Source organism: Lithobates pipiens, unplaced genomic scaffold (assembly GCF_037356315.1).
Source record: "Lithobates pipiens isolate NorthernLeopardFrog02 unplaced genomic scaffold, aLitPip1_a1.2 Scaffold_22, whole genome shotgun sequence".
In the NCBI taxonomy this organism is placed as follows: domain Eukaryota; kingdom Metazoa; phylum Chordata; class Amphibia; order Anura; family Ranidae; genus Lithobates; species Lithobates pipiens.
Genome location: NW_027507784.1, coordinates 75,267,424 through 75,286,420, shown reverse-complemented (window position 1 = coordinate 75,286,420; position 18,997 = coordinate 75,267,424). Strand labels below are relative to the sequence as shown.

General features: G+C 40.4%; 1 protein-coding gene across 1 annotated transcript in view; it reads right to left on the bottom strand.

Annotated features, from left to right (window-relative positions):
• Positions 1-18,997, bottom strand: part of LRP1B (LDL receptor related protein 1B) — a 2,110,020-nt gene that overhangs the window by 153,762 nt on the left and 1,937,261 nt on the right. The window contains exon 75 of the mRNA XM_077447755.1: positions 11,221-11,355. Coding sequence (XP_077303881.1) covers positions 11,221-11,355 — 135 coding nt within the window. The remainder of the gene's footprint in view (positions 1-11,220; positions 11,356-18,997) is intronic.

Below are 18,997 nucleotides of genomic sequence, written 5' to 3'. Positions count from 1 at the left end.
ATTAGAAAAAAAAACTGTCCCGCAATGTCCATTCATCTTCAATCACAGCGTCTGGCGACATGAGCAAAAAAAGGGAAAAAACTCCACCTCCATGGGAACGGAAGCCTATGCACGAGAGAGGAAGGCGGGGTTATCCGTTTACATCACTGTGTGACCCCGCCCTCAACTATATAACGGCTATCATTGCGAAGAGGGAGCCTCCCATGGAGGATGAGTTGTTGCGTTGTTTTTTTTTTGCTTTTTCTCAAATCGTCACACTGGACAGTTTTTTTTTTAATAAAGGTAATTTTTACCACTTTGGCACTTTTTTTGGTGAATGTGTAGGGGTACAATGTACCTGATACCCATTCACATAGGGGGGCAGGCCAGGATCTGGGGGTCCCCTTGTTAAAGGGACTTCCAGATTCTGATAAGCCCCCTGCCCTCAGACCCCCACAACCACCGGGCAAGGGTTGTGGGGATGAGGCCCTTGTCCCCATCAACATGGAACAAGGTGCTTTGACGAGTGAGGGGAAGATGGTCCCCACCTGTCTCCATGACACTGTAGTGCGGAAGCGACAGCATAACGTCACTTCCACCCATAGCTCTTAAAGGGGCATTTTATTTTTTTAAATTACAATTTTTTTTATTGCATTTTAGTGTAAATATGAGATCTGAGGTATTTGTGACCCAGATCTAATATTTAAGAGGTCCCGTCAAGCTTTTTTTCTATTAAAAGGGATGTTTACATTCCTTGTAATAGGAAAAAAGTAATTTTTTTTTTAAACATTGTAAAAATAAATAATACTAATAAAAAAAAAATGAAAATGCGCCCCGTCCCGCCAAGCTTGCGTGCAAAAGCGAACGCATATGTGAGTAGCGCCCGCATATGAAAACAGTGTTCAAACCAAACATATGAGGTATTGCCATAATCGGTGAGAGCAATAATTCTAGCTCTAGAGCTCCTCTGTAGCGCAAAACATGCAACCGATAGAATTTTTAAAATGTTGCCTATGGAGACTTTTAAGAGTAAAAGTTTGTCGCCATTCCACGAGCGGGCGCAATTTTGAAGCGTGACATATTGGGTATCAATTTACTCAGCGTAACATTATCTTTCACAATATAAAAAAAATGGGCTAACTTTACTGTTGTCTTATTTTTTATTCAAAAAAGTGTATTTTTTAAAAAAAAGTGCGCTTGTAAGACGTCTACGCAAATACGGTGTGACAGAAAGTTTTGCAACGACCGTCATTTTATTCTCTAGGATGTTAGAAAAAAATGTGTAATGTTTGGGGGTTCAAAACTGTTTTTAACTTGTAAACACCACATCTAAAAAAGAGGCCGGTCTTAAAGTGGTTAATAACCATACCAGACTTGATAGCCTGGTATGGATTTTGGGGTAACCCCCACACATTTTTTTTACATTTTAGTGCGGGGCTCCCCTTAATATTCATACCAGACTCAAAGGGCCTGGTAATGGACTTGGGGGGGGGGGGGGCATGCCATTTTTTTCAATGATTTTTATCTATATTGCTGGGATCTGACAAATCATTATAGCTGCGAGTAGTTTTAAATGACTTTTTTTCCTTTAGAAATGTAATTTTGCTGTGGTATTATTGTTCTAAACATGGGAAAAATGTGCTATGCTACAGGCTACAGGCATACTAAGGACACCCCCCAGACACGATATTTAAAGGAATATTTCATTTTTATTGTTTCACTTTAAGGATTATTAAAATCACTGATCTTGAAAGAACGTCCGTTTTTAAAACTTTTTTTTGCATTGATACATGTCCCCTGAAGCAGGACCTGGGTCCCCGTGCACTTTTTTTATGGCAATAACTTGCATATAAGCCTTTAAAATTAGCACTTTTTATTTTTCATGTTCGTGTCCCATAGACTTTAGCGGTGTTCGCATGTTCATACAAATTGTTTGCCTGTTCTGCTGCGAACAGAACCGGAGGGTGTTCGACTCATCCCTAGAATGAATACAGGAACATTGTATTTATCACAAAAACCATGTACTTCACCCCAATTTTTGTTGTGCACAACAATAACACACGGGATTATTTGATGAAGCAACAGAGAAATGTGCAATGTATAGTAACCCACTGCAGCCTATCGATCCCAGAAAGTGAGATTAAAATGGTCAGTTATTACACTTTGAATATCACTGTTGCGCTTTCCACTGCAGTTTTTTTATTTTTTTTTAAGTTGGTCTATGATAACCCCAGATCTGCTTAGCTGCTGTTAATGTGAACTCAGCCTGGCTTAAAGCATCTCTAAGTTAAAGCAGGAGTCCCACAAAAATATATATTTTTTTTAAAAGTCAGCAGCTACAAATACTGCAGCTGCTGACTTTTAAAATAAGGATACTCACCTGTCCCAGGGTCCAGCGATGTCGTTACCCGAGTCTGAACCGTCCCTCGGTCCTCAGATGCTGCCATATTCAGTGTGGGAATCAGGGAATTAAGCCTTTTGCGGCTTCACTTCCCGGTTCCCTAATGCACATGAATGAGTCGTGCAGCACAATCTGAATGGTCCCTGCTGTCTCTGGGCCCGGTGTGTGTCTCAGCGCAGTGGGACAGGAAGAGGCACAGACTCCTGCGGGAGTCTATGCCCGGAAGTGGGTGCAAATACCTGTCTTAGACAGGTATCTGCACCCCCCCTCCCCCCTGAAAGGTGCCAAATGTGACACCGGAGGGGGGAGGGTTCCGAAAAGTGGAGGTTTAATTTTTGTGTGAACCTCAGCTTTAAAGAGGAAATGCAGTCTGCCCACATAATTTGTAATAAAAACATATTTGCCATTCTGAAGCTTCACTTCAACCACTTTGCATATTATTGTATTTTTCGCTCCATAAGACGCACTTTTTCCCCAAAATAATATGAGGGGAAAATGTCTTTGCGTCTTATGGAGCGAATGATGACCAGGCACGCCCCCTCCCCGCCACCATGTTAGTACCGGCAGAAGAGAGGCAGGAGAGCAGAGGACAGACATCCCAAGCCCCTGCGAGCGCCGGGCGATCTCCTGGCTGGGCCTGTCACTCAGACAAAAGTCAAAGCAGCCCAATCGGTCAAATGGAGCCGCTCAGGCTGCTCTGTCTACCATCAGGCGGATGTGATGATGTTAAGTCAGGCTGCATTTATGGGACTGGTAAGGCTGCATTTCTTTGGCTCAGGTCAGGTTGCATTTCATGGGCACTGGTAAATATTTTAGTACACCATTTTTTTCTTGTTTTCCTCCTCTAAAACCTAGCTGCGTCCTATTGTCAGGTGCGTCTTATGGAGCGAAAAATATGGTGTTTTATATATACTGTGATTCTGTACTTGACAAATATGCTCCAGAAATCCCCCTCCACTAAGTCTGTCTGCAGCCATTTTAACTGTGGGCAGCTGAAGCTGCTGCCTGTTCTCTTCCTGGATTTACACAGACACACAGAAGATCACCTCCAGCTCTGCAGCTCTCATTGGCCCTCTTATGACTCATCCCCCCTCCCTTCCTGGCAAACTCTCATGAGAGTGAGAGAGAGAGAGAGAGAGAGATGTGCATGTCATAAGCCTAGGCTTTTTACCAGACAAGACACAGGAACAGATGGGCTGTATAAGGTATTTACTGGCAGAAAGGGCAGACGATTTAATAGATGGAAAGTTGAAAAATTTACTGAAGGTCCGCTTTAATAGTTCTTAAAGTTGAAGCTCACTGAAAAGGGGGAGTTCCACTTGTTTGCATCCTCCGCCACCCCCCCTCCACTGACACATTGAGCTGGGGGAGCGGGTATCTGGTTTTTACAGGCACCCACTCCCACTTCTGGTCAGATGCACTTCGGCTATCTGCGCCGCAAGTTCAGCCGCCCCTCGCCCTCAGCCTTCTGGGAAACACCACAGGTCCCAGAAGACTACGGGACAATTAACAAAGCGCAGCATGACTCACGCGTGCACAATAGGAAACAGGCTGTGAAGCCGCAAGGCTCCCCTTACGGTTTCTTTTACCTATGATGTTGGCGCCTGCATCCAATTGAAGAATCGGCTCAGTTGAGGACATCACTGGAATCCTGGACAGTGTCCATATATTAAAATCAGCAGCTACAATATTTGGGGGGGGGGGGGGGTACTGGAGCTTCTCTTTAAGGGTAAGTGCCTCCAAATAACCATTTAGAACATTGTGGGGTGATTTACTAACAATGAATAGATTATGCACTTTGCAAGGAACTTTTCCCCAGAGCTTAGTGAATGAGATGAAGCTCTACTGACTTCCATTATTCAATCGTATGCAAGCAAAAATACAGTTTATTTTTTAATATTCTTTGCCCATTATTGGGTATTCTTTACAAAGTGAATTTTTGCAACATTCACTAAGCTTTATGAATGGGGATGGGAGTAGGTTTGACCCTACTTAGATTTTAACTAAACTTACACTTTTTAGACAAGCAGTATCGTTTAACACTCGACTGCTGCCTCCTGACTCGCCGACCCTGTACACACGGTCGGATTTTCCGATGGAAAATGTGCGATCAGATCATGTTGTCGGAAAATCTGATCGTGGGTGGGCTCCATTGGACTTTTTACGTCGGATTTTCCAATGGACACAGTTTGAGAGCAGGATCTAAAATTTTCGGACAACAAAATCCGATCGCATAAATTCAGATCGTGTGTAGACAATTCCGACGGACAAAGTGCCATGCATGCTCAGAATAAATGAAGAAACGAAAGCTATTTGGCTACTGGCCCATTTATAGCCCCGACGTACGTGTTTGACGTCACCTCGTTCAGAACGATCGGATTTTCCGACAACTTTGTGCGACCGTGTATATGCAACACAAGTTTCGGCCAAAATCCGATGGATTTTGTGGTCGGAATGTCCGATCGTGTGTACAGGGCATTACATTGCAGGACCGTGCTGCAACGGGTAGCCAAGCGAAGGACAGCTGGCGAGAGATGAAGACAGGGGAATTTGTGCCCAAAAGAGGGTCAAATCTGTTATTTTTTATTTAGAAACAACCAAATTCCAATATTCATTCATCAAATGTTATTTCCCTGTGCAGGGCTGAATCTGATTTATCTACTCTTAAGTGCTGCTCTTGTGAAAGACATTGATAAATAGGCAAAAGTGTAATTATATGGTACTGTAGATCTGTGGATAAAATAATAATTAAACAAAAAAACTAAATCCAATACTTTTCAGCAGCCTATTGCAATTCCAGGTGATTCTTTTCTGGTGGAATGAATTAGCAGCTTGTTAAATGTCTAATTACCTAGCCAATGACAGGTCTGACCCTTGCCAGGGACAGGTCAAATTGTCATTACCACTATGGAGCTGTATATATAAGAAGTGAAAGAGCCATACAATGCATTTATCTATGCAATCAGTCAAAGCATCACTACTGGTTTTCCTTGGAGTGTGGCATTTTTCTGGCCACTCTCCAAGGCCAATTAAAAAAAAAAAAGTCATACCATGACTTATGTCTTCTACATTGAGCTATTTTGTCTCATGTTTTAATTAGATAATCCCTTTATTTTCTGTAGCTGCCCTATGCAAATATTGAAGTCTTTGGGTGGCTTGTAGACATAAAAACATATAAAAGTAATGGCAGAAAAAGACCGAGTAGTTCATCGAGTCTGCCCATTTATTTATTTTTTTATTGGGGGGGGGGGGGGTTGTTGTTTTTTTTGGTTAACTTTGTTATCTGACTATAGATCTATGTTTATTCCAAGATTCCATGATTGAAGCCATTTACTGTTGACTGTCTCACTACAGCTGCAGGTCGTTTATTCCAAACATAAATTACCCTTTCAGTAAAATAATACTTTCTAAGATTAGTTTTGAACTTTTCTCCAGTAAGTTTAACCTCCCTGTCGGTACGATTATTTCGGATTTTAGGTGCTAAAAGCGGTACAATTATTTTGCATCAAAATTTGGCGTTTTATATTGTAGTCCTGCAATTTTTAGGAATAACTCTCTTAAATCTGTTCAAACCAGAGTCTAGCAGACATCCCGGGTATGATAAAGTTTGAAAAATGAAATCATAAATTATAATATAATAAATAACTATAAATAATTATACCAAATAATTATATAACAATAATAAAAGTTATTCAATAATGTAATCAAATCAAAAACACTGAAATTTGCTCAGTTGCAGAATTGTCACTGTCATTACTTTTCAGTATTTGATGACGGATCTCCCCACAAATCGATATCGCTCAATTCTGCGAGTGATTACAATTTATTATCGCTGTTTTCTAGCTGGTCTAAAACCATTTTTGATGTAAAGTGACAGTTTTGGTTGCTATGGACAATCTCCAGTTTCCAGGCATAAAGAACAGTTTTTATAATATAAAACTGCATGCAGGACACTGGGCAGACCACTAGGGACAAAGGGGATGTGAAATTATTACATACAGCAATGTAAACTGTAAGATTACATTATACTGTATGTAATGTGTGTGTTTTACTTTTTGAATTTGGCGCCGATCACCGTCCCCGCGCGTCGCAACACTCGCAGGGAATGGAGATCGGCTCCGTGATGAATTGAGCGGAGGACAAGCCGCTTGTACAGTGCGGGGACATCGCTGGATCCAGGGGAGAAGGTAAGTAATCTCCTCCTGCATTTAGCGATGCGGTCCCGAGTCTGGCTCGGGGTTACCGCTTTTGGTACAAAACTTCCACCCCAAATCAGACTCGGGAACACCGCCAGGGGGGTTAAGGTCATGTCCCTGTGTTCTTGATTTTGGTTTCATATTGACAAAACTGCTATCCTGAACCTTATTCACCCACTTTATGCATTTAAAACGGAGTTCCACCCATAAAACAAAAAACATATGGAAAAAATCTTTTTTTTTAACTTACCTTTTCTCGCCTGTTTTTATGTGGTCCCTTGAAATCTTCCTCATGTCGGCTCCTTACGCCACTTCCCTCGGCGCCTCTGCTCGCTACTGCTCCTGGGAGATGCGTGTCATCCCAAGAGTCAGTGGGCTGCGCCGATGGCTAGGTTGCCATAACAACTGGGAGGGCAATTCCAATGATGCCGCCCATTGTTATGGCAACCTGTATACTTTACAGCGCCGCTACGACGCATCACTGCACATGCATGAGAACAGGGTAGTGCATGCTGGTCTCTCAGCTGCACCGTATCCCGAAAATAAATGCTTGTGGATTTCACAATGGCCAGCAAGCAGTTATATACGTTTTTTTTTTCCTATTAAACATGACATCGGGGGACGAATTGCTCAAAAAATGTGAGTATTAAATGGTAATGTTATTAACTAATGACACTGGCAGGGAAGGGGTTAACATCAGGGGTGATCAAGGGGTTAAATGTGTTCCCTGTTTGTGTTTTCTGACTGTATGGGGGACTGTGTGACTGGGGTAACACACAGATCTGTCTTCCTGCTTAGCAGAAAGACAAGATCTGTGTGATCGCCCCTGTCAGAACGGAGATCTGCTTTGTTTACACAGGCAGATCCCCATTCTGTCACTGCAGGGAATGATTGCCTCGAGTCCATGGAGTCCACCAGACCTGCTGATTGGCTCCCCCACTGGGCAATGGGAGTGCACGCCCTGACGGAGCATGCGCCAGATAAGCGCATTTCCGAGCCAACGTACAGCTACAGCAATTTGCGGGAGAGCCAACCTGCCGCAGTATAATGATGGCAGATGGTTGGCAGGAGGTTAAAGGTTTCAATCATGTCTCCATTTTCCGTTCTTTTCTCCACACTGTACATATTAAGTTCCTGCAGTCGCTCTCGATATGTTTTATCTCACAAACCTTTCACCATTTTTGTTACCTGTCTCTGGACTCGTTCTATCTTATCAATATCTTTTTGTATGTGAGGTCTCCAGAACTGGACACACTATTCTAAATGAGGTCTCGCTAAAGATCTATATATAGTGGAATCAGAACCTCCTTCCTCCTGCTGGTGATCCCTCTAGTGATGCCTCCTAGAATTCTATTTCTTTTCCCATGGCCTGGTCACACCGTTTGCTCATTTTGCAATCATCTGAAATAAGTACCCCTAATTTGTTTTCTTCTGGTGCATTATTTTACATTTAGAAATATTAAACTGCAGTCTCCACTGCTTTGACCAATCTCCCAACAATGCCAAATCATGTTCCATGTTAAAGACTCTTCCAGGGATATCAACTCTATTACAAACCTTTGTATCATCAGCAAAGTGGTAAACCACTAGTGGCTGGTCTCAATTCTGAGTGAACCCCATTTACAACCACATTCTGATATCTATCGTTTAGCCAACTGCATATCCACTGAACCACCCAAGGGTTAAATCCTAGCTTGTACAACTTTTGTATTAGATCATTATGTGGAACTGTATCAAATTCCATGCTGAAAGCAAGATATGCTATGTCCACAGCACCATCTTGGTCCAAAACATTGGTGATATAGTCAAAAAATGTAATCAGATTAGTCTGACATGATCTGCCCTCAGTAAAGCCATGCTGTTTTGGGTCCAGCAAGCTATTATTAGGTGATCAATGATCCTTCTTTTCAGGAGTGATTCCATTAACTTGACTACAATTGATGTTAACAGAAAGACAGAGATTAGGACTTTATATGAGGTAATGACTATGGTAGTTCATATACCTCCATCCCTGGTACATTCTAAAAGAAGAGAGGGGTTGTGTTTTTTTTTTATTTTTATGAAGCACACTACTAAGTTGAACAAACTAATGAGTATAATAATTGTTTATTATTACAAAGCACATACATAGACATGTAAAATAGTAGAAAATATACATATATAAAAAAAATAATAATATATATTTTTTACTGTTTTACATGTGTATGTATGCCCTTTTGTAATAATAAACAATTATTATACTCATTGGTTCATTCAACTTAGTAGTGTGCTGGATGGAGGTATATGAACTACCATAGTCATTGCCTCATATAAAGTCCCAATCTCATCAAACCAGGGATGGAAGCACATAACTAATTTATTATACTGACTTTTATTATAATCTGTGACCTACCTTTGCCATTATGTTTTTTATTTCTTATTATATTTTTTATGATATTGGGGCCAACTGGAATTTGGGAGTAGCCTTGGCTTTCGTTATCACCGGGAGCTGCAACGCGCACCGGGGTCTTCCCCTCCCCTCCCATTGTAGGGGGACGGGCAGGCACTCGATGCAGGTTGACGGAACACCCACATGCCAAGCGGGTGACGTAATTTATGATGCAGCACACCGACATGTTTTTCCATCCACGTATACCACGAGGAAGGTTTGAGCATCAACCACCGAGCGCGGTTGGTTCACGGCTGGTACTTATACCACACTTGTACTGCACTAACACCTTGTTTTGCTTCACTCTTGAGACACTGTTGCAGTATCTTGGAGTATTCCTCAAATCCACCTCTAAGGTACCTTGTGGTCTATCTTACCTACGCACTTATCCCTACACTGCTACCTTCAACTAATTTTATGTCTCTTGATATTAAACACTATTTCTTTTCCATTCACTTGGTTTACCTACTATTGTTTCGGTTTTGGGTGCCTTTCTTCAGTTTTTCAGTTTATCAGTTTAATCACTTTAGTGATAATTTATTCATTTTCACAGAAATTCCTGGGAATTTCATACAGCACAAATTATTTACAACACTAATTATATACACCAGAGCTGATAACTGGAGATCTTTTCTCAATGCTTATTCATTGGTTGTTGGTTCTGCCGTGCCGCAGGTGGTACCATCTCAGTTCCCAGGGCTGACATCTTCTATAGTGCCTCCAACTATCGATGTCATCAACATTTTTACCCATATACTACAGATAGGTGAGGGTGTTTGGGATCTTTTGTGTTCCCCCTCTTTTTTCCTTGTTTCATACTCTTTTTCTACCATCATACTATTTTGCCATTTCTATCCTACTATAGATACTCCCAAATCTGCATCTGCTCCTGATCAGTGGTGTTATGACCATGAAATGCGTAGAGATTTCCTATGAGGCTATGTCACAGTATCCATGCGCATTATTTGTATTTTATTATAGTTTATTATCATATATTATAGTTTTATCATAATGAATCATTATCATGTTTATATGTTACCGGTACAATTTTGTTCTACATACCCAAGGTCCATTACTATGTGTATGATGTTGTGTATAATCATGAATTGTTTAGATGATATCTATCAAGACCTATTTTTTTAATCTATATCTTTCTACTATTTTACATATGTTAAACTCACTGGTCTGTAATTGCCAGCTTCTACCTTGCTGCCCTTCTTGTGGATGGTGGACAATATTAGCTGTCTACCAGTCATGTGGAACAACTCCTGTTAGAAGAGATTTATTAAAAAATATCCGTTAATGGTCCAACAAATATGTTGTTTTCTGGTACTTTGAGATAATATGACGTATTCTACCTTATCTATAATTAAAAATATCTTAGGTTTTTTTCATCTGAAGCACCTTCCAGATGTCTCTTCCTAGATTAGAGAAGCCTAACCTAAGATATAGCACTTTACTTCAAATATCCCACTCCACCCACTTTGGATCCAGTGCCTCAAGCCCATTCTCCCTCAATTTATTTGTATCTGCATGTCTATGGTAAGGTAATCTCCACCGGGATAGGAACCAAAATTAACACTTCAATGTTTTCTGACTTTTTCAGAGCCATTTACAGTAATTAATTAAAAAAATGAAAATTCTCATTTGCTACTTGTCTTCTTCCTTACAAATCCTAAAATACGGATTAAATCCCTCATTTTCTGGTGCTTTGAGATAATATTACTTATTCTACCTTACCTATGCTTACGAATACCTTGCATTTTTTTTTTTTTGCTTTTCTTTTTTTTTCCATCAAGTTCTATGGCGCCATGACTAAAATGCGCCAGGGATTAAGACGCGTCTAGATAGATGCATTAAGAAAAAGCACAAACGCCAGTTAATACTGACACTGTGATGTTGACAGCAGTGCATTTTGTCATTAAATTCAGCAATATCTTATGATGCTCATTTAATTAATTGGCTTTGCTAATACGCAGCTGAATTAAAGGCTTGAATTCCCTTCCGGCTCTAGTACATTTTGGCTACAGCAGGTTTTTCATCATGCCATGCAATTCTTCCTTCTGCTACGCATGGAGAATTAACTTGTCTCTGAAGATAGAAGGCAGCTTTTCTTGTAACAAAACCAGTTGTGCTTTGGAATGTTAATCACGTTGCTCCACATCCACTAACTTGGGTTTTTATTTTTTTTTAGCCATACCATCTGAAGTTCCTACCTTCACACTGTTTGTTCCTGAAGTTTCTTTGGAAGCCAGGCTTGCAGTGACAAAAAGGTGGTGTGCTGGTTTGATTGCAGAAGGCGTCATCTCCGCAAGGATTTACATTTGCTTCGCAGGAGTATACACTGGGCTCTAAAGAAAATTAAAATTCGTCAGGAGCACATTTCTAGAAATAAACAAATCACAGTGGCGGCAGGCTGCATCACAGAACTCTAAGATTCTCACAAATACGCTTTAGTCTATTATTAATTTTACAGCTGCATAAACTGGGAGTTAGGATAACTTAACTGAAGATGTGAGCTGCGGAGAGAAAATCATAAAGAGAAAGGGAGCTGTGATTTGCCAACATATTCTGTTATTAAAACAAAACTGCCTTAAACCTGAGTAATTCCTACATGCATATTACTGTTAATGAAAACACATGCATAAACCATCAGTAGATTCCGAGATAGAAACAGCTGACATACTATGCTAATCTTGACTTTTCCATAAAAAGACCCTCTTGGACTTGTTTGCCTCTGTAAAGCTGTCTATATTATTAAGGGGCCACTAGGGAGACTTGGATGGTGGAAGGTGACTGCACATACCTAGAGCAGCCCTGAGAATCCTACTCTTATGGCAAAATATGTGCTGCTCTTCTGGCAAACGTCAACACTTCCTGATAGTGCCAAGCTTTCCTACCCATCCTTTTGGCTAGTGAGGAAGCCTATCGTTGTGATTGGCCAAAAAGGGGCTTTAGTAAGCTTCAAGCTCCAAAACTACCTGGAAGTGTCAGAGCTTTCCTTGACAGAACAGCCCAGTATTGGTTCATAACTCCAGAATTCTTAAGGCTACATCAAGTATGTGTAGGCACTTTCAGGTGCTTGCACTACTGCAGACTATTTTTTTAGTGTCACTATAAACATGCCTGTAACCTAAGATCACAACTATTTGGCTTATATTGGTGTCCCCTAGGACAGTGTTTTTCAACTGGGGTGCTGGGGTGCCACAAAGAGTCCTCAGGGGGGCCGCTGCAAATCAACATAGAACCTTGTACAGTCCAAACTGAAAGCATTCCTCTGTTTACTCCTCTATACATAGAGTATAGAGAGGAGGGGGCCAATACAACCTGCACCTCCTCCCAGCTCTCTCTTCCTTTCTGCTGCTGTTACTACTCTTGCAGTGATGAGAGGAATATGACGTTTTGTGCTAAGAGGGGGGATTTTGAAGGGAGGGTTGTGCTAGGAGGAGGGACGGGAGGAGTTGTGCAAGGACGGGGGATTTTTGAGGGGGGTGTTGCTAGGAGGGTGATTCTCAGAGTGGTGTGACTCAGAATTGTGTACTATTCTCGAGGGTGCCTTGACTGAAAAAAGGTTGAAAAACACTGCTCTAGGACATGATAACAAATACAATCAAAGGCACTTAAAAAACACATATATGCCAACCTAATGAAGAATTTCCATTCAAGTAGGATCTGACTGCAACCTTTTTAATGAAGAAAAAAGTGTTTTGATATGCATGTGCCACATTCTTTTGCATAGGGAAGATCCTGGTGCCATGTCACTACAGGCAAAGATTGCGTAATCTCCAAGGTTTGTTGTTCTCAGTGTAACATTCTGCCACTCTGATGCTGCGCACACATGGTTGGAATTTCTGGCAACAAATGTTCGATGTGAGCTTGTTGTCGGAAATTCCGACCGCGTGTAGGCTCCATCAGACATTTCCATTCAGATTTTCCGACTAATAAAATTTGAGAGCTGGTTCTCAAATTTTCCGACAACATAATCAGTTGTCGTAAATTCTGATTGTGTGTACACAATTCCTATATCCACAAAATTCCACACATGCTCAGAATCAAGCAGAAGAGCCCCACTGGCTATTGAACTTCAGTTTTCTCACCTCGTTGTACGCGTTGTACGTCACCACAATCTTGATGTTCGGCATTTCCGACAACATTTGTGCAACCATGTGTATGCAAGACAAGTTTGAGCCAACATCCATTGGAAATAAATCCAGGATTGTGTTGTCGGATTGTCCGATCATCTGTATGCGGCATAAGTCCGGTGTTAGCAATAAACTCAAAACTGAGAAGGAGGACTGTAAGGGAGTTAGGTGCTGTACTTAGCTCTTGGGACAATGCTAATGTGTGTAGGCACTTTGGGGTGTCTGAAAGCACCAGCATCCTCTTTAAGTTGGTTCCACTGGGGTTGATTTACTAAAACTGGAGAGTGCAAAATCTGGTGCTGCTCTGCATAGTAGCCAATCAGCTGCTAACGTCAGCTAGTTTAATTAAGCTTTGACAAAAAAACTGATGGAAGCTGATTGATTTCTATGCAGAGCTGCGCCAGCTCTATTGATGCGTCTATTGCGTCTATTGAGTACCCTTGATCTTAGGAACAGGCTGTACACACAGCCTTGACTTTGCTCCAAGTTGAGATTGAGCCCCACAGTTCAGAACATCACTAGAAATGACAAAGGTCCTTGCACTGCCATCCTTATCCTCACTTTATTACTTAGTGGGTCACTGAACTAGGACAAGTATGAAATTTAGGAGCCCCAATGTAACCACCTTTATTCTTGTTGTGATTCAGTGAACCACTAAGTGGTGAAGCTACACTTATGACACCCCGGAATCTGCACCTTCAATAAACAAGTTAGTACTGGTTTCTCCCATATTCTTCCTCGGACAGGTACCTTTGAATCTAGAGTTTACATGTTTTAACAAAACAAATGCAGCTTCTCGAACATTTAGCCATGCAGGTTAAAGGTTTCAAGAATTTTCTAAATATCACACACGATGCTCTGGGAATCTTAGTATTACACAGTAAATTGTGAAATTGTAAAAATAATATATAAGGTGCTCCTTTATCGCTGCAATATGTCAAATGCTCCTTGTGGACCAGCCTTGCCATATTTCCCATTGCAGATGCAAAACTTTTCTGCACAAGGCAAAAATGTCAGAATGGACTATTTATCAGAGAGCAGACCGGGCAGAATATATGTCACTGCAGTGGGGACACGCATTCCTTATAGCAGATAAAATGAAATATGCTTCATATCTTGAAATTCTCCATTCCAGCTGGAAGAATAAAAGTTACTCATTTGAGCTGATATATTAAAGCTAGGGGAAAGAAAAGTGTCTGGGCTGTCCACAGCAACCAATCCGACTACATATGTCTTTTTTTCTAATGCAGGTTATAAAATGAAATATCCTATTCTGCATTATTCCTGTGACTTCACTTCATAACATTGTACTGACTGTTTCTGAGTCATTTACTGAGCCCAGGGTGGTTTTTGTGTAGTCTATGTTAGGACCTCTGTCTGTCTGGGAGGAGACCCAGAACCCTTAGGGCTCAGTCACACTTGTGGTTGATGAGCAGTAAAAACATATGGGGGGTTATTTACGAAAGGCAAATCCACTTTGCACTGCAAGTGCACTTGGAAGTGCAGTCGATCTAAATCTAAGGGGTAGCTCTGAAATGAGTGGAAGCTCTGCTGATTTTATCATCCAATCATGTGCAAGCTAAAATGCTGTTTTTTTTAATTTTCTTGCATGCCCACCTCGGATCTACAGCGACTTTACTTCCAAGTGCACTTGCAGTGCAAAGTGGATTTTCCTTTAGTAAATAACCCCCATGGTAAAGTTGTATTTTTACTGCCTCCAACCTCTCCCCTTTAAATCTGAAAAATGTGCTATGAAATTGAAACTTCCATGGGGCGCATGGACATCCTTCAAGGCCTCTCAGTCATACCAGGAAATTACCATGGGCATAACCAGTAGCAAAACAGTAACTCCACAAAGATAAAACCTACTGGTTAAACCAAACCTCACACTACTGGTGATCCACATAGATGGTCCCTAACATAGGCAATGGAGAGGGCAGCTGGTGACAAGCTCACCCCCTCTCCTTTTCTCCTGCAACTTACCTCCTGAGGGACCACTCTTGTCGCTCCAACTATTTCTACCCCCTCATACTTTACTCCCTCACCCCTCCCCCTCTTCCCCTCCCCTCCCCCTCTTTTATATTTAAGAGTTTGTTTGTTTTTTCTCCTTTTCCTTTTCTTTTATTTTCGCTCTGCCCTCCCAAATAGGCTACACAGTAGCTACCCTAGCATACTTTAGATTTAAACCTTATCGAACATTCTGTTTATGCACAGGTGTGTGTTGACCTGAGGTTGATCTGAATACAGATAATTTGTACCTGTCTTTGTTATTGTTTTCCTTATTGTTTCCTGTTACTCTAAGCCCTTGTACACACGTTCGGACATTCGACGGAAAATGTCTGATCGGACCGTGTTGTCGGATAATCCGACTGTGTGTGGGCTCCATCGGACTGTTTCCGTTGGAATATCCGACGGACAAAGTTTTATAGCTGGGCTATAAAACTTTCCGACAACATGATCCGATCGGACTTTGTCCGATTGTGAATAGAGAATTCCGATTGGACAATGTGCCACGCATGCTCAGATCAAATTCCTAGACCAAAGCTATTGGCTACTAGCCTGAACGTAGTCCCGTCATAACGAAATAACTTCATCACGTTCTGAACGATCGGATTTTCCGTCAACTTTGTCCGACCGTGTGTATGCAACACAAGTTTCGGACAAATTCTGCCAAATGTTGTTGTCGGAATGTCCAACTGTGTGTACAAGGGCTAAGGTTTGGCCCATAAAGTTATTGTTATACCTATAAATGCATAGGATTTCTCAAATCCGTTTCATTGTGTACTACTGGCATATATTCAATAAAATGTTTGTTGAAAAAAAAAAGAAATTGAAACTTTTGCACATATGTAAGTGCACATATGTTTGTATGTTAGCATAATTTTTCTATAAATACTATATATATATATCATCACTATACATATTCATTTTTTGCATTACTTTGTGATGTTATTACAGCTGCTAGTGATTCAGGTATTTGATCTTAGCACTGACTTGTATATATACAGTACATGTGCTGCACTAATTCATAAACTCTGAAATTCATACATCAAACTTCAATAAAAAAAAAATATCCACAATTGATGTTACACAAATAAAGTCCCACAATTAATTGTGTATAAATAAATAAATAGAAATCCCACAATTAATATTATCGAAGTCCCAAGTAGTCCTGTGAACGTCCACAATATGTGAGAAGATCCACCCATAATTTTTTGAGAAAAGGTGCCAGGATAGATCCAAGGCCTCTGAAAAATGGTAGCAAAATGCAGACATACCAGTATAGGATACCGTAGTTAAAAGTCATGCACAGCACAAATAGTGGTATTCCACCTATCCACGTCTTTAGGCCCATCTCTGCTATTCTACCAAGCTATGTTACTACACCTTCGTCATATATGATGTCTTCCGAGGCATGGATCATGCCCCAGAATACATCATATATGAAGAAACACATAGGTCGGAGCCATTTGCTGACATCATCAAGCACCTGGAAGTGATTTTTATAATGTGCAATTGCCTTATATTAATTGTAAATTCAATAATCTGATACACAAATATTTGTCTTGAGGATTTTATACTATATGGGGTGGCAGAGACGTGGCTAGGTGGAATACCACTATTTGTGCTGTTCAGGACTTTTCTTTAACTAGAGGGTCATACATGTCTGATAAGCCTGCATTTTGCTACCATTTGGTGGATGCTTTGAATTTATCCTGGCACTTTTTGTCAAGAGTTTTGGGTAGATTTTCTCACATATTGTGGATGCTAACAGGACTAATCTTGGGAATGTGTTAAGATTAATTGTGAGATTTCTATTTATTTATTTGTACACAGTTAATTATGGGACTTTATTTGTATAATAATCATTTGTGGTGTTTTTTAAAATGGAGTTTAATGTATGAATTTTAGAGTTTATGAATTAGCGCAGCAATTTTTTACACATTTAGTGCCAGTTCACACCAGAGTGGCTTTAAAGTCATGCAGCTTTGAAGCCGACATCCCTGCATGGCTTGCATATGACTTCTTTAACCATTTCAGCCTTGGAAAAGTTTTAACCCCTTCATGACCAGGCCATTTTTTGCAATACGGCATTGCGTTACTTTAAATGACAATTGTGCGGTTGTGCGATGCTGTACCCAAATTAAATTGATATTCTTTTTCCCCGCAAACAGTGTGACAATTTTGAAAAAAACATATTTTTTTTTTACTTTCTGCTATAAAATATATCCAATGAAAAAACTTTAAAAAAATCGAATTTCTTTATCAATTTAGGCCAATATGTATTCTGCTACACATTTTTGGTAAAAGAAACCCCAATAAGCATATATTGATTGGTATGCGTAAAAGTTATCACATCTGCAAACTATGGGATATTATTATAGCATTTTTATTTATTTATTTATTTTTACTAGTCGTGCCTGTGATCAGCAATTTTTAGTGGGATTGCGACATTGCGGCGGACAAATCAGACACCTAACTGACATTTTTTACACTTTTTTTTGGAAACTAGGAACATTATTAGTTATCAGTGCTAAAAATATGCACTGTTATTGTACTAATGACACTGGCTGGGAAGGGGTTACATCAGGGGCAATCAAAGGGTTAAGTTTGTCCCTAGGGATGCTTTCTAACTGTGTGGGAGGTTAAAGACTCACTGGGTGAACACAGAGATTCGTGTTCCTGCTTAGCAGGAACACAAGATCCCTGTGTTCTTCCTTCTCAGAACGGCGATCTACCTTACATGGGCAGATTGCGGTTCTGCCTCTCTGGGGACTATTCGTTGGATCTCAGCGGACGTTGCATCCATCGGACCCGATGATTGGCTCCCCTTCTGGCCAATCAGTGCGCGCACCCCTGCTATCCATTGCACGTAATGACGTTCAGGTACATAATTTCGCACAATAGAGCTGGGCTGCCGCAGTATATCTGCGATGGGTGGTCTTTAAGTAGTTAACAGAAGACAATGCAAGTCATGATGAAGTCACCTCAAAGTAGTGCAGGAACCTTTCTCTAAGTCGTGCCTTGAAAAAGTATTCATACCCCTTGAAATATTCCCCATTTTGTTTATCATTTTTCTATCACTTACCAATTATGTGGCACTTTGCATTGGTCTATCACATAAAATCTCAAAAAAAATCCAATTACATTTTTGTTTGTAACATGCCAAAATGTGTAATATATATATATATATATATATATATATATATATATATATATACATATACAGGATAGCACAGTCTTTTTACATTGATACTATTTTATATATACATGTACCATGTTTACAGTGTAGCATACCACAATGCAAAGACCTGTGTGTAGGGGTGCAGTATAACACACATGCATTGTGATGTGCAGGCTAGGTGCAGTGGTGGCCATTCAAAAGAGTGTCTAAATAAAAAAATGCATTGCGTTTAAAATAAATAGCACCACATGATGTTTAGCTTTGTAAAAAAATTAAGCCCAAAGGCTAACGCTGCACTAGAAATACAGATATAGGATTTAAAACACAGCTGCTAGCACCCCAAAGTCAAAAACCGACTCAACAGAATGAAGTTGAAAATACACAAGTGAAAAAAAAAGCTTAGAATAAAAGGAATGAAGAGTCCCAAATGCACAGTCCATATAAAAACAGGTGAAACCAAAGCTAAAATCCATGCTTCGTGTAGATGCAGCTTATGGGTTGTATTTAAATAAGCCCATAAGCTACAGGTGAAGCATCACTGCCCTGAAAATCCCCTGTAAAATTTCTTGCTATCATTTTCAATTCAACTGTCCCTCTATTCCTCTAGTCAATTCTAACCACTCCTTTGTTATAGAATAGAAATATTGTCATTGTTAAATTAGACTT